Here is a 25,929-nt window from a genome sequence, read left to right as displayed (position 1 = left end):
CTCGCGTTGGTCGTCCAAAGAAGCTGAGTGCACGTGCTCAGCATCACATCCAACTGCTGTCTTTGAAAGATAGGCGCAGGAGTGCTGTCAGCATTGCTGCAGAGATTGAAAAGGTGGGGGGTCAGCCTGTCAGTGCTCAGACCATACGCCGCACACTACATCAAATTGGTCTGCATGGCTGTCACCCCAGAAGGAAGCCTCTCCTGAAGTCTCTACACAAGAAAGCCCGCAAACAGTTTGCTGAAGACATGTCAACAAAGGACATGGATTACTGGAACCATGTCCTATGGTCTGATGAGACCAAGATTAATTTGTTTGGTTCAGATGGTCTCAAGCATGTGTGGCGGCAATCAGGTGAGGAGTACAAAGATAAGTGTGTCATGCCTACAGTCAAGCATGGTGGTGGGAATGCCATGGTCTGGGGCTGCATGAGTGCAGCAGGTGTTGGGGAGTTACATTTCATTGAGGGACACATGAACTCCAATATGTACTGTGAAATACTGAAGCAGAGCATGATCCCCTCCCTCCGGAAACTGGGTCGCAGGGCAGTGTTCCAGCATGATAATGACCCCAAACACACCTCTAAGACGACCACTGCTTTATTGAAGAGGCTGAGGGTAAAGGTGATGGACTGGCCAAGCATGTCTCCAGACCTAAACCCAATAGAACATCTTTATGGCATCCTCAAGCGGAAGGTGGAGGAGCGCAAAGTCTCGAATATCCGCCAGCTCCGTGATGTCGTCATGGAGGAGTGGAAAAGCATTCCAGTGGCAACCTGTGAAGCTCTGGTAAACTCCATGCCCAGGAGAGTTAAGGCAGTTCTGGGAAATAATGGTGGCCACACAAAATATTGACACTTCAGGAACTTTCACTAAGGGGTGTACTCACTTTTGTTGCCGGTGGTTTAGACATTAATGGCTGTATATTGAGTTATTTTGAGGGAAGAATAAATTTACACTGTTATATAAGCTGCACACAGACTACTTTTCATTGTGTCAAAGTGTCATTTTGTCAGTGTTGTCCCATGAAAAGATATACTTAAATATCTGCAGAAATGTGAGGGGTGTACTCACTTTTGTGATACACTGTATATATATATATATATATATATATATATATATATATATATATATATATATATATATATATAATGCCTTTATTTGTCATATACACATATACAGACGTACAGTACAACGGAATTCTTTCTACACATATCCCAGCTTGTTTGGAAGCTGGGGTCAGAGCACAGAATCAGCCGTCGTACGGCGCCCCTAGAGCAAAGAGTGTTAAGGACCACCATGCTCAAGGGCCCAACAGTGGCTGCATGGCAGAACTGGGATTCAAACTCTTAACCTTTCAGTTGATAGCCTAAAGCTCTACCCACAAGGCTACCACTGTCCCTATTTTTAAATAAAATTACATATACAGGATGTTAGCTATATGGCCTAGCCCTGTATCAGAATAATACAAGCGGTCAGCCAGTGTATGTCATTTACTAGCTCATGTAAGTTGGCTAGTTTTGTTCCTCACCCCTTTTAATACAATGGCTAGCTTTTTATGTTTTCTGCCAAGTTAAACTCATGTTAAAACATTACCGGGTAATAACTTCTTTATATTGTAAAATGAAAATGAATGTAGTGAATGCCAAGGTTGCTTTTAAGTTAAAATGCTGACTCAACAAAAGAGGTGCAGAAAAACATTGTAATAAAAATGTTAAATAAAAACATAGAACTTGTATGAGTAACCATAGAAAGGCTTTAATAATGCAGTACGTTTTTTCAATCTATTCCTTTTGATCTCATAGCCCCTGCCTAATGCTTCGCCTATTCAGCACTTTACATGCAACATCCTGTCTTTCCTGTGCATTAAGGGTCCCGCAGCTCTGATAAATAACCCAAACCAAGTAGCAGGTGATTACAGAACACCTACATTAAAACCTACCAAACAACATTAAATGTTTGGCTGTCTGTCCACTCATTTATTTCACGTCTTATTGGGACTGAGTCTCACTGTGGTACCTCCACTGAGCCCACGCATTGGTTTCCATTAATCAAAAAGGTGCACAAATATGAAGGCCATGCCTTAATATTCAGCAATGGTCATACAAATAGCGTGGCATTTAGCTACACAAATACTGGGTTCAATAAGAGCTTGATGAATTAGAGCTGCTCCCTTAAACAGCAAGGACATTTTTTCCAAACTGTGCTGTGTTCAACTGCTGAGCAAAAAATATTTACATTTACATTATCGACATTTAGCAGACGCTCTTATCCAGAGCGACTTACAGAAGAGCTTCCACAGTAGACAACAGTCCAAGAACACAAAAACAATCTGCTGAAACCCTGTTTTTTTTAGTAAATAAGAAATGAATGAGAGCGTTAATAAGTACACGTTAGTTCTCAGCTTAAGTGTTTAGTAAAGAGGTGGATTTTTAATCGTCTTTTGAAGACGTTGAGAGACTCGGATGTTCGGACAGACAGAGGTAGTTCAATCCACCACTTGGGTGCAAGTACAAAAAAGAGCCTTGACGCTTGTCTTTCCCGGTTTCTGGGTGGAGGATCAAGGCGAGCAAGACTAGTGGCTCAGAGGTTGCGTGGTACAGAGCGGGGTGTGATGAGTTCTCTGAGGTAGTTTGGAGCTGATCCATTTTTGGCTTTGTAGGCGAGCATCAGTGTTTTAAACTGAATGCGGACAGCTACAGGAAGCCAGTGAAGAGAACGCTGCAGTGGGGTGATGTGGCAGTGGTTAGGTAAATATATTTAATATGTAATGTATAACATATATCATGTAAAAAACATGCTCAGCATCTACAGGCAAAAGCGCTCTGTTGGTTTGTTAAGTCTATTGTGTATCTGTCAATACAATAAATGATGTTACCACCAGTACATTTATGGCCATATGTAAAGCAAAAAAGTAAAACATTATTTAGATTACTACAGTGCTTAATTACACATTTTCAGATTTCCCTCCACTCATTCAATTAGTGCTGTAGGGTTAATTGTTAACTTTCTCTTCACCTGATTGCTTGCCATCTCACCACTTCCGCACCTGCTCGCTGCCAGTTCAGCACTCATAAATCTACACAGTCATACAACTTTGCAGCGCTGGCCCGACACACTATCATTCAATCTCTGACACTCACATCTCAAAACACACACCCTCTGCAGTTCCGAACAAATTCACTCTGCTAGCCAATGTGTCAGCATCAATGATGGTGCAGTTTAGAGACTAAAAGGGTGCAGCCATGTCCTAGGAGTACCAAATTCACCTAGTTTTTAGCCAAATAGGATTGCCTAAAAAATAGCCAAATAGGAAGGATTACTGATGGATAAGCTGGCTGATCGTAGAGATGGAGGGATTGAGTCCCTTCTAGTACTCTCTGAAACCCAAGCCTTATCTGCATACTCAGGGGAAATTATAGAAAATAAAAGGCTCAGGTAATGCTGCACAAATGTATAGGCTTATTTCACATGAGCTCTCTATATATTCACATTAAAAAAAAACTGAAGCTCTATTGTGTTTGCTAAATAAGAGATGACATCACAAATAATACACAGACCTAAAGCTGGACAAAAACCAACACAATAGAAATACAAGCGGAATAAAATGTAACTTTTTACAGCTGTTTATAGGGATGTATTAGGCAGGTTACTCATATTCTAAAGCTGGGATGGGATAATCCTCAGAGCAAGTCAATAAAATGTTACTTGATGCCTTTCCCCCCAACTACTCAGATCAGCAACATGAGCACTTTTAGAAACGCCATGCCAGAAAGCTCAAAGAAAACACAAACATTACATCAGTTGCACAACCACAAGCATCATAAGAATTCCAGCACATGTATTACTCAGCTATTGTTCAACAAAGCTAATCAAACAAAATCTGACTACAACACACGCAACATTTCTAGCATCCCCAGCCAAGCATGCAGACATGCATCACCTTACCCTTCCTACTGTACAGCCACAGCAGACAGTGCCGAAACATGGCAATGGATGAGGGCATGGGGAGGGCAAGATAACCCCCGGGAAAGGGTGTGGAGCAATGAAAAATGGAGAGAGGGTGGAGGCTAAAAGCAAAAGACCTGGATCTCAGTGCCTTTTCTTCGCCAGCTTGCCCGGCCCAGTGCCACCGGACAGGACGGGGGAGGAGGGAAAAAGTAGGAGGTCTAAAAAAAATATCAGGGAGCATGCAAGCACCTAGTGGTGAAAAGCAGACTTCTTCCTCTCTTGGACTTAAGCCTTCCACTGAGCTGCCATTTCTTATGTTAAACCAAGTGCCACAATCTAGTTAGTCTGGGGAAAGCAATGCCAACGCTTTTAAATGCTAATTTTGTAAAATCCTGGAACATGCTGAGTAATGGTTCAACCACGGTGTCGGATGTGTGCAAATGTGTATGTGTGTGAGCGCAAATACACCAGACTGAAGGCTGCTGATGCTCTGCTAGGTTAATCTGCTTTACATTAAATAAACATAAACACACAAGAGAAGGAAAGAGCAAGAAAATGAAAGCATAACTAAAGAACCTAAGCAAGCTGATAAACAGAAAGGACAGCTCAGAAAAGCATTTAAAAGAGATGATATGAATGCTGCGATCTGAAGATAAAAAAGAAAAACAGGACAGAAGCCGTGGGGAGGTGTCAAAGGGTTTACCTTGAAAATGGAATGTCTTTTGGTCCACAGTGATGGTGAAGGTGCTGTCGTCTTCGTCATCTATTCCAATCACCGCTCCCTGAGCAAGCAAAACGAAGCGAGAGACTGTCAGACACAGGGCCACGTCATTCGCTGGCGTTTTCTGCTCCTCTCTCTCACACACATGTGAGGAGAGGAGGGGGAGGATGGGTGGAGCGAGGGATGTGGGGACAAGGGACAGGGAGGGGGGGGTGGCGTGAGGAAAGGAAAAGCCACACAGTGATGAGGGAGGCTGGATCTGCACATCTGTACACTTTTAGAGATATTATTTAGAGGTATTATGCATCTGTAATCATGCATCGATTCTGCTGCTGGCAAATCCTACAGTATAATCATAGACAGTGGGTGAGTCAGCAGGGATATTTATAAACAAAACTAGGAATGAAAAAGTGTCTAAAAGCATAATTGTCATCTGAGCAGAGGTGTTCAATCAAGGTCCATTGAAAATGTCCTTTACCAGGCACGCGGATGGTGCAGCGGAGTAACTCAACAGCACAACACTGCTCAACTCTCAGGGCCACCAGCTGTGTTTAAGAGGGCAGGTCAGGCATGGTACCGCTTCTGCGATATGTGATCTCTGGGACTGGTCTAAGCACCTGCATCACATAGAGCCTAGCGTGCCTCTCCATACACGATTCAGCTCTGTGTGAGAACCCAACAATGCCAAGTGATAAGAAGTGGCTGCAGATTGGGCACGTGTCAGAGAGGGCATGTGGTGCTCATTGTTTAGATCAGTCAACATTCATAATCAGGAGCAGATTGGGAAATAATTTACTTATTTAATTTATTTGGATTTAACGCCATGTTCAACTCGTATTTGTCCCATTTATGGCATGCTAGGTATTATGTCTCAGTCTGTTAATAGCTTATTTTCTTTATACAGTATTTTCAGTCCCCTTTATATTTTTATTTCTATTTTTATGGCTGCAAGATACAAATTGGGGAAAAAAATGGGGAAAATTCCAGAAAACAACAGCACACACATATGCAATTACACAGAATATAAACCTAGTTGAGGTTTGCAGAAACCAAAAATAATATCAAAAGTATACATACACTTGTAAGGGACATGGCAGTCAGATTTCAGCAATTACTACATCTGATCTTTCTCTGTGACTAAATAACTGAAACTTTCACAATTTTCAGCTGCAACATAACTGTATAATTTAGCTTTTTTGTTAAATACTGTAGTGTTTGTTTTTTTTGTTTGTTCCATTTATGGTATCAACTGATTTTCATATAAACGGGGTGTGAAAGGGGGCAGGTATCAAGGCAAATGAATGAGGCATGTTTGAGCAAGCAAGCATAAGATGTACAAGTTTGTGAGAGTTACACAATAAAAACATAAAATACTTTAAAGAATGTTGTTTGCATTCATTTCACTGTAAAGTTAAATTGCCAGTTTATTTTATTTTTTTGCACATTTCATATAAATTTCAGTGGAGTTTGGAAGCAGATGTGCACAGGTGTGTGTGTGTTGAAAATATTATCTACAAAAGAGGGCACCGCAGGAAAAGTCTGGGAACCACTGCTCTATTGCATGACCCCACTAACAGAATCTTGTATTAACACTAACACAAATTAGTTGTTCCTTCTCGACTCAAGTCACTGTCTAGGATGAGTTGTGAACGTTCGCTTTATGTGAACATGGATTTAATTTGTGTGCTCTGACTTTCTTCCCCATCCCAAAAAAAAAGGGCAAAAGGTGGATTGGTTACTTTATGGACAAGTAAGTCTGTAAATGTGTGATTGTTTGTTGCCTTCCTACACCCAGTGTTTCCAGTTGACCCTGATGAGGATAACACAAATTTGCCATCAAAACTCAGAGAGAGACAGAATATCAACAAAAAAATCCAGAAAAAAAACATTAAATAAAAGTTATAAATTAATTTGTATTTAATTAAGGGAAATAAGTATTTGATCCCCTACCAACCAGCAAGAATTCTGACCCCTACCGACCGGTAATGTGCCCATGAGGCACACAAATTAGTCCTGTCCCTGTATAAAAGATTCCTGTCACAGAATCAGTTTCTTCCATTCAAATCTCTCGACCACCATGGGCAAGACCAAAGAGCTATCAAAGGACGTCAGGGACAAGATTGTAGACCTGCACAAGGCTGGAATGGGCTACAAGACCATCAGCAAGAAGCTTGGTGAGAAAGAGACCACTGTTGGTGCGATAATTCGAAAATGGAAGAAATACAAGATCACAGTCAATCACCCTCACTCTGGAGCTCCATGCAAGATCTCACCTGGTGGGGTAAGAATTAGAGATGGGACGATCGATCGGCTACGAATCGGTATCGGCCGATTTTTAATCAAAATATGCTGTCGGCGATCGGCGATATTTCCTAAAAGTAGCCGATCCGATCGTGTGATATATAAAGACCATGTTAAGTTAACAGCTCAGTGGATTGATCCAGACTTTGAGCTACGAAGCACCAACCATCTGTGGTTCACTGTCACTGTGGGGTGTACTCACTTATGTTGCCAGCTATTTAGACATTAATGGCTGTGTGTTGAGTTATTTTCAGAAGACAGTAAATCTACACTGCTATACAAGTTGTACACTGACTACTCTAAGTTATATCCAAGTTTTATTTCTATAGTGTTGTCCCATGAAAAGATATAATAAAATATTTGCAGAAATGTGAGGGGTGTACTCACTTTTGTGATACACTGTATATATATATATATATATATATATATATATATATATATATATATATATATATATATATATACACACAGATCCTTCTCAAAAAATTAGCATATTGTGATAAAGTTCATTATTTTCCATAATGTAATGATAAAAATTAAACTTTCATATATTTTAGATTCATTGCACACCAACTGAAATATTTCAGGTCTTTTATTGTTTTAATACTGATGATTTTGGCATACAGCTCATGAAAACCCAAAATTCCTATCTCAAAAAATTAGCATATCATGAAAAGGTTCTCTAAACGAGCTATTAACCTAATCATCTGAATCAACGAATTAACTCTAAACACCTGCAAAAGATTCCTGAGGCTTTTAAAAACTCCCAGCCTGGTTCATTACTCAAAACTGCAATCATGGGTAAGACTGCCGACCTGACTGCTGTCCAGAAGGCCATCATTGACACCCTCAAGCAAGAGGGTAAGACACAGAAAGAAATTTCTGAACGAATAGGCTGTTCCCAGAGTGCTGTATCAAGGCACCTCAGTGGGAAGTCTGTGGGAAGGAAAAAGTGTGGCAGAAAACGCTGCACAACGAGAAGAGGTGACCGGACCCTGAGGAAGATTGTGGAGAAGGGCCGATTCCAGACCTTGGGGGACCTGCGGAAGCAGTGGACTGAGTCTGGAGTAGAAACATCCAGAGCCACCGTGCACAGGCGTGTGCAGGAAATGGGCTACAGGTGCCGCATTCCCCAGGTCAAGCCACTTTTGAACCAGAAACAGCGGCAGAAGCGCCTGACCTGGGCTACAGAGAAGCAGCACTGGACTGTTGCTCAGTGGTCCAAAGTACTGTTTTCGGAAATCAAGGTGCCAGAGTCTGGAGGAAGACTGGGGAGAAGGAAATGCCAAAATGCCTGAAGTCCAGTGTCAAGTACCCACAGTCAGTGATGGTCTGGGGTGCCATGTCAGCTGCTGGTGTTGGTCCACTGTGTTTTATCAAGGGCAGGGTCAATGCAGATTTGGGAGCACTTCATGCTTCCATCTGCTGAAAAGCTTTATGGAGATGAAGATTTCATTTTTCAGCACGACCTGGCACCTGCTTACAGTGCCAAAACCACTGGTGAATGGTTTACTGACCATGGTATTACTGTGCTCAATTGGCCTGCCAACTCTCCTGACCTGAACCCCATAGATAATCTGTGGGATATTGTGAAGAGAAAGTTGAGAGACACAAGACCCAACACTCTGGATGAGCTTAAGGCCGCTATCGAAGCATCCTGGGCCTCCATAACACCTCAGCAGTGCCACAGGCTGATTGCCTCCATGCCACGCCGCATTGAAGCAGTCATTTCTGCAAAAGGATTCCCGACCAAGTATTGAGTGCATAACTGAACATAATTATTTGAAGGTTGACTTTTTTTGTATTAAAAACACTTTTCTTTTATTGGTCGGATGAAATATGCTAATTTTTTGAGATTTTTGGGTTTTCATGAGCTGTATGCCAAAATCATCAGTATTAAAACAATAAAAGACCTGAAATATTTCAGTTGGTGTGCAATGAATCTAAAATATATGAAAGTTTAATTTTTATCATTACATTATGGAAAATAATGAACTTCATCACAATATGCTAATTTTTTGAGAAGGACCTGTATATATATATATATATATATATATATATATATATATATATATATATATATATATATATATACACACACACACATATACATACAGTCGTGAAAAAGTTAAGACACCCCATGAGAACCTGTGTCTTTTTGAACATATTTAAACATATGGACATTTGAGCTTCATTTGAACAGTACTGAGAAATGGAGCTTATAAAACTAATCAAATAAAACTGAAAAAATTTTACTTTTAAACACAAGTTGTAAAATGTAATGAATAAAAATGGAAATTTATTGTGAGGAAAAAGTTAGGACATCCTATGCCCAAATAGCTGGTATTTCCCCCTTTGGTTGAAATAACCTCAATTAGACGTTTCCTATAACCGTCTGACATAGACTGGGAGAAAGCTTTCCCACTCCTCAATGCAGAATTTCTTCAGCTGTGTGAGGTTTGAGGGGTTTCCGTTTCAAATCACCCCACAGCATCTCAATAGGATTAAGATCTGGGCTTTGACTTGGCCATTCCAGAACTCTCCATTTTTTTCTTTTGATTCATTACTTGGTGGATTTACTGGAATGTTTTGGGTCGTTGTCATGTTGCATGGTCCACTTCCACTTCAGTTTTTGGACAGATGGTTTTACATTTTCCTCAAGCACCGTCTGATACAGTGAAGAATTTATCATGGATTCTATAATGGAGAGCTTGTCAGGCCGTGCTGCTGCAAAGCAGCCCCAAACCATGACATTTCCACCTCCATGCTTCACAGTTGGTATGAGGTTCTTGTGCTCAAATGCTGTTTGGTTTGCGCCAAACATGTCTTCAGTTACTGTGCCCAAATAATTCAACTTTGGATTCATCTGTCCAAAGCACATTGTTCCAGAAGTCCTGGGGTGTGTTCGAAAACCTAGGGAGCTGCCTTGCTGTCTTACTGTCTACATAGGCAGCTGACTTAGTAGAGAGTATTGTAATAAGTTAGTGACTTAAAAGGCAGGTTATTCGAACGCACTACTTAGATAGCGATAACATCGGGTTTAGCATTTCCCGTTTAGCATTTAGCATCTCGCCATTAAAACCAATAAACTGAGGTAGCACAGCACGCTAACGTCAATATAACATCTCCCTTCATGTACCGATAACGGTTAAATTTCCTGACAAGCCCGAACTTGCAAATAAAAACACTCGGTACAAGTTAAAAATCAGTAATATTTTATTTACGTTTGAAAATAACTCCATTCGTTTCTCCACCCCGTCAGCCATGAATGCTGGGATTGTCTTGATCACTAAGGCAGCATCCGATGCTCACTCGTTCTTGAGCCAAAATAACATTGAAATATTAAGATGCCTCAGAAGTGTGGATTTTAAGGCATCTAGGATTTCGAACAGCCTCCTTCTCGGGAGCGCGCACAGGATGACGTAAAATGCTGCCTATGTAGACAGCACACTAGCTTTTCGAACACACCCCTGGTCTTTGTCTAGGTGTTCTCTGGTTAACTTTAGTCTTGCCCTGATGTTTTTTTTGACAGCATGTACCTTGACATCAACTGTGGTAAGAGCTACCTGTACGTCCCGTGATGACATTGTAGGATTATTGGAGACTTCTTGACGCATCTTGCAGTCTGCTCTTGGGCTGAACTTGCTAGGACGGCCTGACCTGGCCATGTTGGCATTTGTTTTAAATGTTCTCTACTTGTAAATGATTTTCCGGACAGTGGAATGGCTTCTAATTGTTTTGAGATCTTTTTAAATCCCTTCCCAGACTCATATGCATCTACAACCTTCTTTCTGAAGGCCTCAGAGAGCTCTTTAGATCTCACCATGGTGATATCACTTACTTCAACAGTCAAGAGCAAACCAAACTAATGTCTGAGATTTAAATAAGTACTGTTTAAATGAAGCTCAAATGTTCATATGTTTAAATATGTTCAAAAAGACAAAGGTTTTCATGGGGTGTCCTAACTTTTCCACATGACTGTATATGTGTATATGTGTATATGTGTATATATATATATACAGTGTATCACAAAAGTGAGTACACCCCTCACATTTCTGCAGATATTTAAGTATATCTTTTCATGGGACAACACTGACAAAATGACACTTTGACACAATGAAAAGTAGTCTGTGTGCAGCTTATATAACAGTGTAAATTTATTCTTCCCTCAAAATAACTCAATATACAGCCATTAATGTCTAAACCACCGGCAACAAAAGTGAGTACACCCCTTAGTGAAAGTTCCTGAAGTGTCAATATTTTGTGTGGCCATCATTATTTCCCAGAACTGCCTTAACTCTCCTGGGCATGGAGTTTACCAGAGCTTCACAGGTTGCCACTGGAATGCTTTTCCACTCCTCCATGACGACATCACGGAGCTGGCGGATATTCGAGACTTTGCGCTCCTCCACCTTCCGTTTGAGGATGCCCCAAAGATGTTCTATTGGGTTTAGGTCTGGAGACATGCTTGGCCAGTCCATCACCTTTACCCTCAGCCTCTTCAATAAAGCAGTGGTCATCTTAGAGGTGTGTTTGGGGTCATTATCATGCTGGAACACTGCCCTGCGACCCAGTTTCCGGAGGGAGGGGATCATGCTCTGCTTCAGTATTTCACAGTACATATTGGAGTTCATGTGTCCCTCAATGAAATGTAACTCCCCAACACCTGCTGCACTCATGCAGCCCCAGACCATGGCATTCCCACCACCATGCTTGACTGTAGGCATGACACACTTATCTTTGTACTCCTCACCTGATTGCCGCCACACATGCTTGAGACCATCTGAACCAAACAAATTAATCTTGGTCTCATCAGACCATAGGACATGGTTCCAGTAATCCATGTCCTTTGTTGACATGTCTTCAGCAAACTGTTTGCGGGCTTTCTTGTGTAGAGACTTCAGAAGAGGCTTCCTTCTGGGGTGACAGCCATGCAGACCAATTTGATGTAGTGTGCGGCGTATGGTCTAAGCACTGACAGGCTGACCCCCCACCTTTTCAATCTCTGCAGCAATGCTGACAGCACTCCTGCGCCTATCTTTCAAAGACAGCAGTTGGATGTGACGCTGAGCACGTGCACTCAGCTTCTTTGGACGACCAACGCGAGGTCTGTTCTGAGTGGACCCTGCTCTTTTAAAATGCTGGATGATCTTGGCCACTGTGCTGCAGCTCAGTTTCAGGGTGTTGGCAATCTTCTTGTAGCCTTGGCCATCTTCATGTAGCGCAACAATTCGTCTTTTAAGATCCTCAGAGAGTTCTTTGCCATGAGGTGCCATGTTGGAACTTTCAGTGACCAGTATGAGAGAGTGTGAGAGCTGTACTACTAAATTGAACACACCTGCTCCCTATGCACACCTGAGACCTAGTAACACTAACAAATCACATGACATTTTGGAGGGAAAATGGCAAGCAGTGCTCAATTTGGACATTTAGGGGTGTAGTCTCTTAGGGGTGTACTCACTTTTGTTGCCGGTGGTTTAGACATTAATGGCTGTATTTTGAGTTATTTTGAGGGAAGAATACATTTACACTGTTATATAAGCTGCACACAGACTACTTTTCATTGTGTCAAAGTGTCATTTTGTCAGTGTTGTCCCATGAAAAGATATACTTAAATATCTGCAGAAATGTGAAGGGTGTACTCACTTTTGTGATACACTGTATATATATATATATATATATACAGGGGTTGGACAAAATAACTGAAACACCTGGTTTTAGACCACAATAATTTATTAGTATGGTGTAGGGCCTCCTTTTGCGGCCAATACAGCGTCAATTCGTCTTGGAAATGACATATACAAGTCCTGCACAGTGGTCAGAGGGATTTCAAGCCATTCTTCTTGCAGGATAGTGGCCAGGTCACTACGTGATGCTGGTGGAGGAAAACGTTTCCTGACTCGCTTCTCCAAAACACCCCAAAGTGGCTCAATAATATTTAGATCTGGTGACTGTGCAGGCCATGGGAGATGTTCAACTTCACTTTCATGTTCATCAAACCAATCTTTCACCAGTCTTGCTGTGTGTATTGGTGCATTGTCATCCTGATACACGGCACCGCCATTGGATGCACATGGTCCTCCAGAATGGTTCGGTAGTCCTTGGCAGTGACGCGCCCATCTAGCACAAGTATTGGGCCAAGGGAATGCCATGATATGGCAGCCCAAACCATCACTGATCCACCCCCATGCTTCACTCTGGGCATGCAACAGTCTGGGTGGTACGCTTCTTTGGGGCTTCTCCACACCGTAACTCTCCCGGATGTGGGGAAAACAGTAAAGGTGGACTCATCAGAGAACAATACATGTTTCACATTGTCCACAGCCCAAGATTTGCGCTCCTTGCACCATTGAAACCGACGTTTGGCATTGGCACGAGTGACCAAAGGTTTGGCTATAGCAGCCCGGCCGTGTATATTGACCCTGTGGAGCTCCCGACGGACAGTTCTGGTGGAAACAGGAGAGTTGAGGTGCACATTTAATTCTGCCGTGATTTGGGCAGCCGTGGTTTTATGTTTTTTGGATACAATCCGGGTTAGCACCCGAACATCCCTTTCAGACAGCTTCCTCTTGCGTCCACAGTTAATCCTGTTGGATGTGGTTTGTCCTTCTTGGTGGTATGCTGACATTACCCTGGATACCGTGGCTCTTGATACATCACAAAGACTTGCTGTCTTGGTCACAGATGCGCCAGCAAGACGTGCACCAACAATTTGTCCTCTTTTGAACTCTGGTATGTCACCCATAATGTTGTGTGCATTGCAATATTTTGAGCAAAACTGTGCTCTTACCCTGCTAATTGAACCTTCACACTCTGCTCTTACTGGTGCAATGTGCAATTAATGAAGATTGGCCACCAGACTGGTCCAATTTAGCCATGAAACCTCCCACACTAAAATGACAGGTGTTTCAGTTTGTCCAACCCCTGTATATATATATATATATATATGTACAGTGGTGTGAAAAAGTGTTTGCCCCCTTCCTCATTTCCTGTTTTTTTTGCATGTTTGTCACACTTAAGTGTTTCGGAACATCAAACCAATTTAAATATTAGTCAGACAACACAAGTAAACACAAAATGCAATTTTTAAATGAAGGTGTTTATTATTAAGGGAGAAAAAAAATCCAAACCTTCATGGCCCTGTGTAAAAAAGTGATTGCCCCCCTTGTTAAAACATACTGTAACTGTGGTTTATCACACCTGAGTACATTGTCTCTAGCCACACCCAGGCCTGATTATTGCCACACCTGTTCTCAATCAAGACATCACTTAAATAGGACCTGCCTGACAAAGTGAAGTCCACCAAAAGATCCTTAAAAGCTACACATCATGCCGAGAGCCAAAGAAATTCAGGAACAATTGAGAAAGAAAGTAATTGAGATCTGGAAAGGGTTATAAAGCCATTTCCAAAGCTTTGGGAATCCAGCGAACCACAGTGAGAGCCATTATCCACAAATGGCGAAGACATGGAACAGTGGTGAACCTTCCCAGGAGTGGCCGGCCACCCAAAATTACCGCAAGAGAGCAGCGACGACTCATCCAAGAGGTCACAAAAGACCCCACAACAACGTCCAAAGAACTGCAGGCCTCACTTGCCTCAGTTAAGGTCAGAGTTCATGCCTCCACCATCAGAAAGAGACTGGGCAAAAATGGCCTGCATGGCAGAGTTCCAAGAAGAAAACCACTGCTGAGCAAAAAGAACATTAAAGCTCGTCTCAATTTTTCCAAAACACATCTTGATGATCCCCAAGACTTTTGGGAAAACATTCTGTGGACCGATGAGACAAAAGTTGAACTCTTTGGAAGGTGTGTGTCCCATTACATCTGGCGTAAAAGTAACACTGCATTTCAGAAAAAGAACATTATACCAACAGTATAATATGGTGGTGGTAGTGTGATGGTCTGGGGCTGTTTTGCTGCGTCAGGACCTGGAAGACTTGCTGTAATAAATGGAACTATGAATTCTGCTGTCTACCAAAAGATCCTGAAGGAGAATGTCCGACCATCTGTTCGTGACCTCAAGCTGAAACGAACTTGGGTTCTGCAGCAGGGCAATGATCCAAAACACACCAGCAAGTCCACCTCTGAATGGCTGAAGAAAAACAAAATGAAGACTTTGGAGTGGCCTAGTCAAAGTCCTGACCTGAATCCTATCGAGATGCTGTGGTATGACCTTAAAAAGGCCGTTCATGCTCGAAAACCCTCTAATGTAACTGAATTACAACAATTCTGCAAAGATGAGTGGGCCAAAATTCCTCCAGAACGCTGTAAAAGACTCAAACGCTTGGTTGCAGTTGTTGCTGCTAAGGGTGGCCCAACCAGTTATTAGGTTTAGGGGGCAATCACTTTTTCACACAGGGCCATGTAGGTTTGGATTTTTTTTCTCCCTTAATAATAAACACCTTCATTTACAAATTGCATTTTGTGTTTACTTGTGTTGTCTTTGACTAATATTTAAATTGGTTTGATGTTCCGAAACACTTAAGTGTGACAAACATGCAAAAAAAACAGAAAATCAGGAAGGGGGCAAACACTTTTTCACACCACTGTATATGTATATATAACAGCCTGTGATTTTAAAGGTCATGTTGAATGCAAAAAAATTTTTTGTACAATTATTGCCAAATGACAGCATTTACAAATAATTGTACAAAAATACAGAGGTACATTATAGCTAGAAGTCCACAATGCACTTCCACGCATAACTTATTAAAAACAAGATAAAACAATCCACAAATAAACAAAACATAAATAAACAAAGCTTAATACAAGCTAAATGCTAATCACAGTCTTTTCCTAATCTCGCTGAGCTAAGCCGCTCCCCTCTGTGGTGCTGATTTGAAAAACCACTTCATTTGAAAAGGCACTCATCTGTTTTGTTTTGCATCAGGAGAGAACACCTGACCAGACCTAATAAAATTCACTGCCTCTTTTAACAAAGAAATGTGGCAGTGATATTACTTCAGAATAGGACGGAGCAGCACTGTTTTAACATGGAAAAATCACAACAGCAAAACTGTGTACATGGATTTTCTTTAGTGTTTAATATAAAGTTCAAAGTGTTGTATGGCTTTGTTATGTAAATGTGAACTACTTTGTAAGAATGACTGTCCCTAGAGGAGCCCTAAGAAGTTCTACCACACTAGTGAAAGAAGTAATAAAAATGATATAAAACAATTTCATAGTAACCCTGCGATGGTTTGGCATCCTGTCTGGGGTGTGTTACTGCATTCCACCTAGTGATTCTGGGGAACCTGGACACACCACAGGTCTGACCAGGATAAACCAGTGGTAAACATGAAAATGAAATTAAATTGATTCTGAGGAACTATGTTTTAAAATACTTTCAACTGCATACCAACATTTTAAACAATTGTTTTAGGGCAACGCAATTTTCACGTCTTAAGGCCTTACATGACAAAGTTCCCAACATGCCATCTAGTGGCAAAGAGTCATTAGACAATAACATGTCTTGCAAATGTATTTCCCAACACCTACCTTTATTAATCTGATTGGTTTTATTTTAAATTAGTTTTAATTTACACGCGGCTTAGGAGGAGAAATGTTCTAATATTAGGAATATTAAAGCTAAAGACCAAAAATTCAATCTTTTCCATTTCATTTTTAGCTTTCATCACCACTTAACTCTGGTCAGGGTTTCCCCAGAATCACTGGGCACCATGCAGTAACACACCCCGAAGAGAACGCCAATCCATCACGGGGCTTCAATGGCATAGGCAAAACAGATAAGGCTATTTTAGACTTTAAAGAACGAGTCTGCATTTTTTTTTGTTTATTGTTTGCTTTAGCTAAAAACTGACACAGGTGTCAGAGCTGGTTGCTTACCCTGAGCCTGACACAGCCTCTTCGGGAGCCACGCATCATCTTGTCCTTTGACTGTAGAAAAGAGTGATGGATAAACATCAGGACAGTTAGTTTTAAAGACACTGTACCACAATAACTTCTAATTTATAATAACAATAATATTAACAACAATAATAATTTGCAGGTGTATATTTTGAAATATAATTTAATCTTGTATCATTGCCTCCTAATTCCTAGTTAGTAATTATGATTAAGGGTGACACGATGGCACAGTGGGTAGCACTGTAAACTCACAGCAAAAAGAGCCTCAATTCTAAGCGGCTTCAAGTACCAAGACTACCTATACAAACAATTGTAAGTACAAAGTACATTTAACGAGTTCTCTTTATCAAGGTCAGAGACATGTCATGAATTTGAACCTGCTGGAACAAAAATTTCAGTGTTCACACAAGCAAGCAAAACTTCAGAAGAAGTACTTGGCTAAAACAAATATTGGACCAGAGTGACCAGCAATGGTTTAAGGAAAAAGAAATAGCATAGTATCCGAAAAGCTTGATAGTATTGTGTTCTGAGGCAGAAAGTGGAGGAAGAAAAAAGGAAAATTCTAAATTCTGGATGGTAGATAACCAAATATAATGTTGTAAGTATATTTTCTGTCCTGAAAAACTGTACTTTTAAACATAAAAAAATAAAAATTTTGGTTTAATATGTTCCAATCATTCAGTCACAGAAAAGGAACAGTCACAAGATTTAAAACTCAGCAATGTTATTTAGCTGGTCAAGCATCTACACCAGGGGTCACCAACCTTTTCAAGACCGAGAGCTACTTTAAGGGTACTGAATAATACAAAGGGCTACTTGTTTGATACAAACTTCCAGAATAACATAACGTTGCACATAAAGAGACTGTCTGATCATATGTTAACGATTCCTCAGAAAAACTTATTAACAACGATTTACCATGGTAGGAAAATTATTTATCTCTATTAATCAAAATCTGTTTCAATATTTGATAGATATTGTTGTTATTATCTTTCTTGACAGTTTTGTATGAATGAACACGTGTAGCATTTTGATCACACGTGAGATCTTTATATATGTATTCATCTCCATTATAAATTTTTGACAAATGTTTTTATACTTTATTGATACTTTAAAATTAATGGAAAATAAATACAAACTTTTTTTTTTTTTTTTTAAATATATGGTTTGTAGTATTTAATGTGTTTGTATAAAAATAGTTTGACATTAATCCATCAATACATTACAAAACTTGAATGGAATTATTTCTCTGTAAGTGCAGAGTAAATGTTTCCTACGTTTTTCTGTTAGTTTGATGACGGTCCCTAACTCGTTAGCTGAAGTGGGAGCTTGATTAGTGGTTTCATTTTAAGCTTTCTTTAAATAAATGTCATCTTAAAATGACCATAAGTATGTTGTAGTATGTTGCCTATTTTTATCTGTGTAAGAAATTATAAATAAAGTAGATGTTAGGTGTTTTTTCAACCATTTTTATAGATCGGAACGGCGAAGGTCAAACAAATGTTGCATATTAAACTTTACCGCAGTCAAATACTGTCCTGTTTGTACTCATCACTACCTTTACAACATTTTAGAACAAATCATGTTTATTATTAGTTATGCACGATTTCAAAAAAAGCTGTGATGTACAGGGACGTTTTAGAGATACGCACTGAAGCGTCTCTCCACGTTCCTCTCAATCATTGTAAAAATATTAAGTTTTCTTTTGCTTTTCTTGTAAGTTTTTTCAAACATTTCTGTTTTTAATATTTTATATTCAGTTTTATCATTTTCAAATCTACTTCAATGCAAGTGCCATTGATTCAAAAAGAGCAGCAACACAAATATATATTTTTAGACAGAGCTCTAAAGTCACTATAGTACTATTTAAAAACATGCCCTGCGGGCGACTCACGTGGTCCCTGCGGGCGACCAGGTGCCCACGGGCACCGTGTTGGTGACCCCTGATCTACACAGACATGATTTGCTAGGTTTGAAACGGGGTGGACAAACAGCCTAGCCACTGGGAGGTGCACTTGTAAGTGCGCTTTCAGTGCTGGTCCCAAATTTGGAAAAAATAAGAAGAATCAGATAGGGCATCTGGTAAAAAAGAAGAACGATCAGGCTGGATTAGGCTAACAGAAAGTCTATAGTAAAGTACAACTCTTTACAACAGTGGTGAGAAGAAAGGTATTACAGAATGCAAGACATCACACCTCAAAGTGAACCACTTCCTTTAAGGACCACATCAGGTTAATGAAAGACCACATAAGGTTCCATCTCATTTAGCCAATCGCAACAATATGCTACTACAGTAACTACATGTCCACAGAAATGGGACGGTTATGCCAAGTTCACACTACACGACTTTCCAAGTCATCAGGTCGTTGTACAGTTCACACTACACAACTGGATCTCTTGTAATCAGGAGTCTTTCAAGTCGGTGTGGCTTTCACACTACACGACTGATCGGCGATAGGGGGTTTCACACTACACGATCGATCACCAACTGGAATTGCAGGTAAGCTTCTCTAGTCTCCCAAACTACGTTTTGTCACGAAAACAAACGCGAGAAGTGAAGAGGAGTTTAATGATACCATGTCCAAAAATGAACGTCAACAAGTAGAGAGCGATCAAAATTGTTTGTGTGCTGATGTGCAGTGTAAAATCTAAGAGAAAAATAAATGAATCTGAGTGGATTTGGCAACGCGAACACCATGGATTGTTTTGTTCTGTAGTGAGTCGGAGGTTAATAAATATTTTTTGTAATGCAGTGTTGGTATTATGGTTTGGCGTAGACGATAAGTTCACAAATATTGTAAAGCTTGTGTGTGTGCCGATGTATACTTATAGAAACTATATTATCCCCCTCTCCACACTCATTGCCAGTCGCAACCGACTGATCTAGATATTCAACATGCTAGATATCTCTCCTCAGTCGCCGAGCGCTCGGGTTGAGTTGTTGAGTAGTTCACACATAGCGATTGAGAGCCGAGCAAATGCTGAGTTGCTCCCGATCCGGCAAATCTAGCGCCGACCAGTCGGAGAGCAAAAATCAGGGCAAAAATCGTGTAGTGTGAACTAGGAATTAAAAACTGACAGATCAGAACCTGACATAAACAATATGAATCCAAGAATGCATCCTGATTTGCATCAACATTTTAGACTGGTAATGGTGATGTAATATTGTGAGCAACATCAAGTCAAGTCAAATTTATTCGTATATCGCTTTTTACAATGGACACTGACTCAAAGCAGCTTTACAGAATCCAGGACCAACAGACCAAAACCCCTTGTTGAGCAAGCCGAGGGCGACAGTGGCAAGGAAAAACTCCCTTAAAATAACAGGAAGAAACCTTGAGAGGAACCAGACTCAGCAGGGACCACCTACCTCTTTGGGTGGCCTGAAGGATAATTTGAATAAATAGGATTTACACAAATCATACATACACAAAATTAAATTGTGTCAAACTAAAAGTTATAAAAAAAATAATAATGTAAACAATTGGAGTTCTTCATTATTCAGTCCAGTCTGTGATAAAGTGAGTCCTTGACATTTTTTGTTGCAACAGCTTCCCGTCATATCTAGCAGGAGCAGCATTGTTGGCAAGTCTCAAGTTTTTGGCCCCCTAATACCAAATGACTATTGTTTGAATGTTTGAAAGTAGGTGACCATGTGCAACCCTTTAATACCTACTTTCACTACAATAACATGCCATGTCACAAATTACTCTGAGCTTAGTGTTCCTGATTAACCTCCCCAGTCCCTAGAACTGAATTAAACTGAACATACACAGAATTTGGTAGAATGGGAGATTTGCAGCATTTACATGCAGCTGCCAAATCTGCAGCAAATCTGTGATTCGCAGTCAACATGGACCACAATCACAAAGGTTTTTTCCCTAAAACGTTGTGGAATTCATGCCACATAACTCAGGTTGTCCTGAAAGGAAATGTTGTTCCAAGGTGAGAATTAGAAAGTCTTTATGGTCATATACACAAACACAGGTGTGAAGTACAATTACATTATTTTCTAGAAGCTTGGGTCAGCCTAAAGGCTAACCAGAGAGCTTAAATACAATTTCCTCACTGTTGAAAATGATGCTGTAATGATTCCCACAGCACAGGTCAACAACCTTCTTGCTCGTGGTATTCCCACAGACAGGTAAGTACTTGGTATTAGTTTGTTTATTAGAATTTTAACATTATGTTTTACACTCTTTGGTTACATTCATGACAGACGCGGTAGTTACTCGTTACACAAGATTCGTTACACTGATTAGGCGAGCTGGTGCAGTGGTTGGCATTGAACTGGAACCACTGGTAACAGTGGCAGAAAAGAGGACACTGTGTAAACTCTATTCCATCATGGACAATGTCAGTCACCCACTGCATACAGTGATCATTAAACAAAGGAGCATGTTTAATGACAGGCTGCTGTCACAGAGCTGCTCCACGGACAGGCTTAGAAGGCCCTTCGTACCTAGAGCCAATAGGCTCTACAACTCCACCAGGCAGGGACGGCTGGCTGTAGCTAAAGACTGAGGGTCCTAATGTAGCCATGTGTGTATGTATTTGCATATGTGTATATGTACAGTGTATCACAAAAGTGAGTACACCCCTCACATTTCTGCAAATATTTCATTATATCTTTTCATGGGACAACACTATAGAAATAAAACTTGGATATAACTTAGAGTAGTCAGTGTACAACTTGTATAGCAGTGTAGATTTACTGTCTTCTGAAAATAACTCAACACACAGCCATTAATGTCTAAATAGCTGGCAACATAAGTGAGTACACCCCACAGTGAACATGTACAAATTGTGCCCAAAGTGTCAATATTTTGTGTGATCACCATTATTTTCCAGCACTGCCTTAACCCTCCTGGGCATGGAATTCACCAGAGCTACACAGGTTGCTACTGGAATCCTCTTCCACTCCTCCGTGATGACATCACGGAGCTGGTGGATGTTAGACACCTTGAACTCCTCCACCTTCCAGTTGAGGATGCGCCACAGGTGCTCAATTGGGTTTAGTCCATCACCTTTACCTTCAGCTTCCTCAGCAAGGCAGTTGTCATCTTGGAGGTTGTGTTTGGGGTCGTTGTCCTGTTGGAAAACTGCCATGAGGCCCAGTTTTCGAAGGGAGGGGATCATGCTCTGTTTCAGAATGTCACAGTACATGTTGAAATTCATGTTTCCCTCAATGAACTGCAGCTCCCCAGTGCCAGCAACACTCATGCAGCCCAAGACCATGATGCTACCACCACCATGCTTGACTGTAGGCAAGATACAGTTGTCTTGGTACTTCTCACCAGGGCGCCGCCACACATGCTGGACACCATCTGAGCCAAACAAGTTTATCTTGGTCTCGTCAGACCACAGGGCATTCCAGTAATCCATGTTCTTGGACTGCTTGTCTTCAGCAAACTGTTTGCTGGCTTTCTTGTGCGTCAGCTTCCTTCTGGGATGACGACCATGCAGACCGAGTTGATGCAGTGTGCGGCGTATGGTCTGAGCACTGACAGGCTGACCTCCCACGTCTTCAACCTCTGCAGCAATGCTGGCAGCACTCATGTGTCTATTTTTTAAAGCCAACCTCTGGATATGACGCCGAACACGTGGACTCAACTTCTTTGGTCGACCCTGGCGAAGCCTGTTCCGAGTGGAACCTGTCCTGGAAAACCGCTGTATGACCTTGGCCACCATGCTGTAGCTCAGTTTCAGGGTGTTAGCAATCTTCTTATAGCCCAGGCCATCTTTGTGGAGTGCAACAATTCTATTTCTCACATCCTCAGAGAGTTCTTTGCCATGAGGTGCCATGTTGAATATCCAGTGGCCAGTATGAGAGAATTGTACCCAAAACACCAAATTTAACAGCCCTGCTCCCCATTTACACCTGGGACCTTGACACATGACACCAGGGAGGGACAACGACACATTTGGGCACAATTTGGACATATTCACTGTGGGGTGTACTCACTTATGTTGCCAGCTATTTAGACATTAATGGCTGTGTGTTGAGTTATTTTCAGAAGACAGTAAATCTACACTGCTATACAAGCTGTACACTGACTACTCTAAGTTATATCCAAGTTTCATGTCTATAGTGTTGTCCCATGAAAAGATATAATGAAACATTTGCAGAAATGTGAGGGGTGTACTCACTTTTGTGATACACTGTATGTATATGTGTATATATGTGTATGTGTATGTATATACAGGGGTTGGACAAAATAACTGAAACACCTGGTTTTAGACCACAATAATTTATTAGTATGGTGTAGGGCCTCCTTTTGCGGCCAATACAGCGTCAATTTGTCTTGGAAATGACATATACAAGTCCTGCACAGTGGTCAGAGGGATTTTAAGCCATTCTTCTTGCAGGATAGTGGCCAGGTCACTACGTGATGCTGGTGGAGGAAAACGTTTCCTGACTCGCTTCTCCAAAACACCCCAAAGTGGCTCAATAATATTTAGATCTGGTGACTGTGCAGGCCATGGGAGATGTTCAACTTCACTTTCATGTTCATCAAACCAATCTTTCACCAGTCTTGCTGTGTGTATTGGTGCATTGTCATCCTGATACACGGCACCGCCATTGGATGCACATGGTCCTCCAGAATGGTTCGGTAGTCCTTGGCAGTGACGCGCCCTTCTAGCACAAGTATTGGGCCAAGGGAATGCCATGATATGGCAGCCCAAACCATCACTGATCCACCCCCATGCTTCACTCTGGGCATGCAACAGTCTGGGTGGTACGCTTCTTTGGGGCTCCTCCACACCGTAACTCTCCCGGATGTGGGGAAAACAGTAAAGGTGGACTCATCAGAGAACAATACATGTTTCACATTGTCCACAGCCCAAGATTTGCGCTCCTTGCACCATTGAAACCGACGTTTGGCATTGGCACGAGTGACCAAAGGTTTGGCTATAGCAGCCCGGCCGTGTATATTGACCCTGTGGAGCTCCCGATGGACAGTTCTGGTGGAAACAGGAGAGTTGAGGTGCACATTTAATTCTGCCGTGATTTGGGCAGCCGTGGTTTTATGTTTTTTGGATACAATCCGGGTTAGCACCCGAACATCCCTTTCAGACAGCTTCCTCTTGCGTCCACAGTTAATCCTGTTGGATGTGGTTTGTCCTTCTTGGTGGTATGCTGACATTACCCTGGATACTGTGGCTCTTGATACATCACAAAGACTTGCTGTCTTGGTCACAGATGCGCCAGCAAGACGTGCACCAACAATTTGTCCTCTTTTGAACTCTGGTATGTCACCCATAATGTTGTGTGCATTGCAATATTTTGAGCAAAACTGTGCTCTTACCCTGCTAATTGAACCTTCACACTCTGCTCTTACTGGTGCAATGTGCAATTAATGAAGATTGGCCACCAGACTGGTCCAATTTAGCCATGAAACCTCCCACACTAAAATGACAGGTGTTTCAGTTATTTTGTCCAACCCCTGTATATGGCTATATTGGCCTCATTGTGCAATATTGTCACATGTCACTTTACTATTTAATAATTTAATTACTATTCAATCTAAATACTGAAACTATACCTCATGCATAGTCATTACAGTTACCAGCTATCCATTCTTATGTAAAATACAAGAAATACTCAGCTCTAGTTTTTCTGTTTGCTTTGTTTTGTACTGTACTGTTAATGTACTTATTATTTATTTGGGGTTTTAATTTCCTTCTGGATCAATAAAGTATCTATCTATCTAAGATTAATCAGTTCACAAGGTTATATCGAACACAGTCATGGACAATTTCGCATCTCCAGTTCACCTCACCTGCAGGTCTGTGGGAGGAAACTGGAGCACCCGGAGGAAACCCACACAGACACGGGGAGAACATGCAAACTCCACACAGAAAGGACCCGAACTGGTATTAGCATGGTGTTACTAAGTGTTCAGTAAATGTACGGGTCTGTTTCGAGTGTAAGTGAAGTCTTGATCTTACATGATAAACACTGGTTTATCTGTTTAGTTACACGACCAATTATTCAAAGGGAAAAAAAGAGGACTGAATTTATTATAAAAACAAGTAGTTAACCAACAGAACCTGTGTTTAGCTAGGCAATGACTTCGTTACTTTTGTAGTCGTCAAGTTTGCGTTAACACATTGTTTTGTAATAAAGGCTTTGTTTAGCTGAATTTGTATGAAGCTGTTAAATGTCTTTGTGTATTTGGGGCGCACAGGGGCTACAGAATGTACCAGAAGACAAAGAGACCACCACCCCTCAATCCTGCAAACTAACAGTACCAGACATAACACATTACCAGAGCGGTAGAGAGAACTACGGCTCTGCACATTACATGCGTCGTAGCCAGGATACATATCTAGGGCACAACTTCAGCCATTCTAACTGCTGATTGGCTAGTGCGCTTTACAGTAACGCCTCCGATTGGTTTTTGTCCTCGTCACTCAAAAACCCCGCCCAAACAGCTGAGATTCTTAACTCGAACGCTCTTTTCGTTTTCGCTTTTTAACCGCACTGAGGCGACATTACAGCTCTAAAGAATTCACTGCACCTGCCTAAACGTACTTACCGTGTAGTAGGACAACAATCCCGCGTTATAGTCCAAAACAAACCAGCGGTACTGCCAACCTTTCATCACATTAGTCCATTTGCTCAGCGGCCCTTCCATGATGGACGCCATCTTTACACTTAAACCAACCAGAGGTTGAGGGGGAGGAGCTAACACCCTGCCCGCTACGTCACGCTCCAAAGTTCTGTCATGTGCCCTCACAGATACAGAGTTAATAAACAATGCTAACAAAGCTAGTGTTTCATAAAACTCTCTCTCTCTCTCTCTCTACATATATCTACAATATAATGGCAAGCCAAACAGGAAATGTATAGGAAACACTGATATATACAGGGTGACTTGATTGATTACATTTGTCTTCTTTGTCATGTTATAGTGACAACTTTACTGTTAACAAACGAAAACAGTCCACAAAGTTGAATCAGTTCATCTGGACACAAGTTTGTTGTAGAGATACGTTTCGTCACTCAATCCGAATGACTTATTCAGTCTGACTGAAAGTATGTTACAAGGTGGATTGGTATCGAGTGTCGAATTTAAGTTAAAT

The 25,929-nt window shown here is 41.2% G+C and overlaps 1 protein-coding gene across 2 annotated transcripts in view; it reads right to left on the bottom strand.

The window, feature by feature from the left end:
* The window catches only part of osbpl9 (oxysterol binding protein-like 9), a 65,825-nt gene extending 40,332 nt beyond the window's left edge, over window positions 1-25,493 (bottom strand). For both annotated transcript variants that reach the window (XM_062998999.1, XM_062999000.1), the window contains exons 1-3: window positions 25,383-25,493; window positions 16,819-16,869; window positions 4,654-4,732 (exon numbers count right to left, since the gene is read on the bottom strand). In XM_062998999.1, coding sequence (XP_062855069.1) covers window positions 4,654-4,732; window positions 16,819-16,869; window positions 25,383-25,493 — 241 coding nt within the window. The remainder of the gene's footprint in view (window positions 1-4,653; window positions 4,733-16,818; window positions 16,870-25,382) is intronic.
* Between the last annotated feature and the right edge of the window lie 436 nt (window positions 25,494-25,929).

This window comes from Trichomycterus rosablanca, chromosome 7 (assembly GCF_030014385.1).
Source record: "Trichomycterus rosablanca isolate fTriRos1 chromosome 7, fTriRos1.hap1, whole genome shotgun sequence".
Lineage (NCBI taxonomy): Eukaryota > Metazoa > Chordata > Actinopteri > Siluriformes > Trichomycteridae > Trichomycterus > Trichomycterus rosablanca.
Note: the sequence above shows the minus strand (reverse complement) of the source record. Positions and strands in the feature narration are given on the sequence as shown.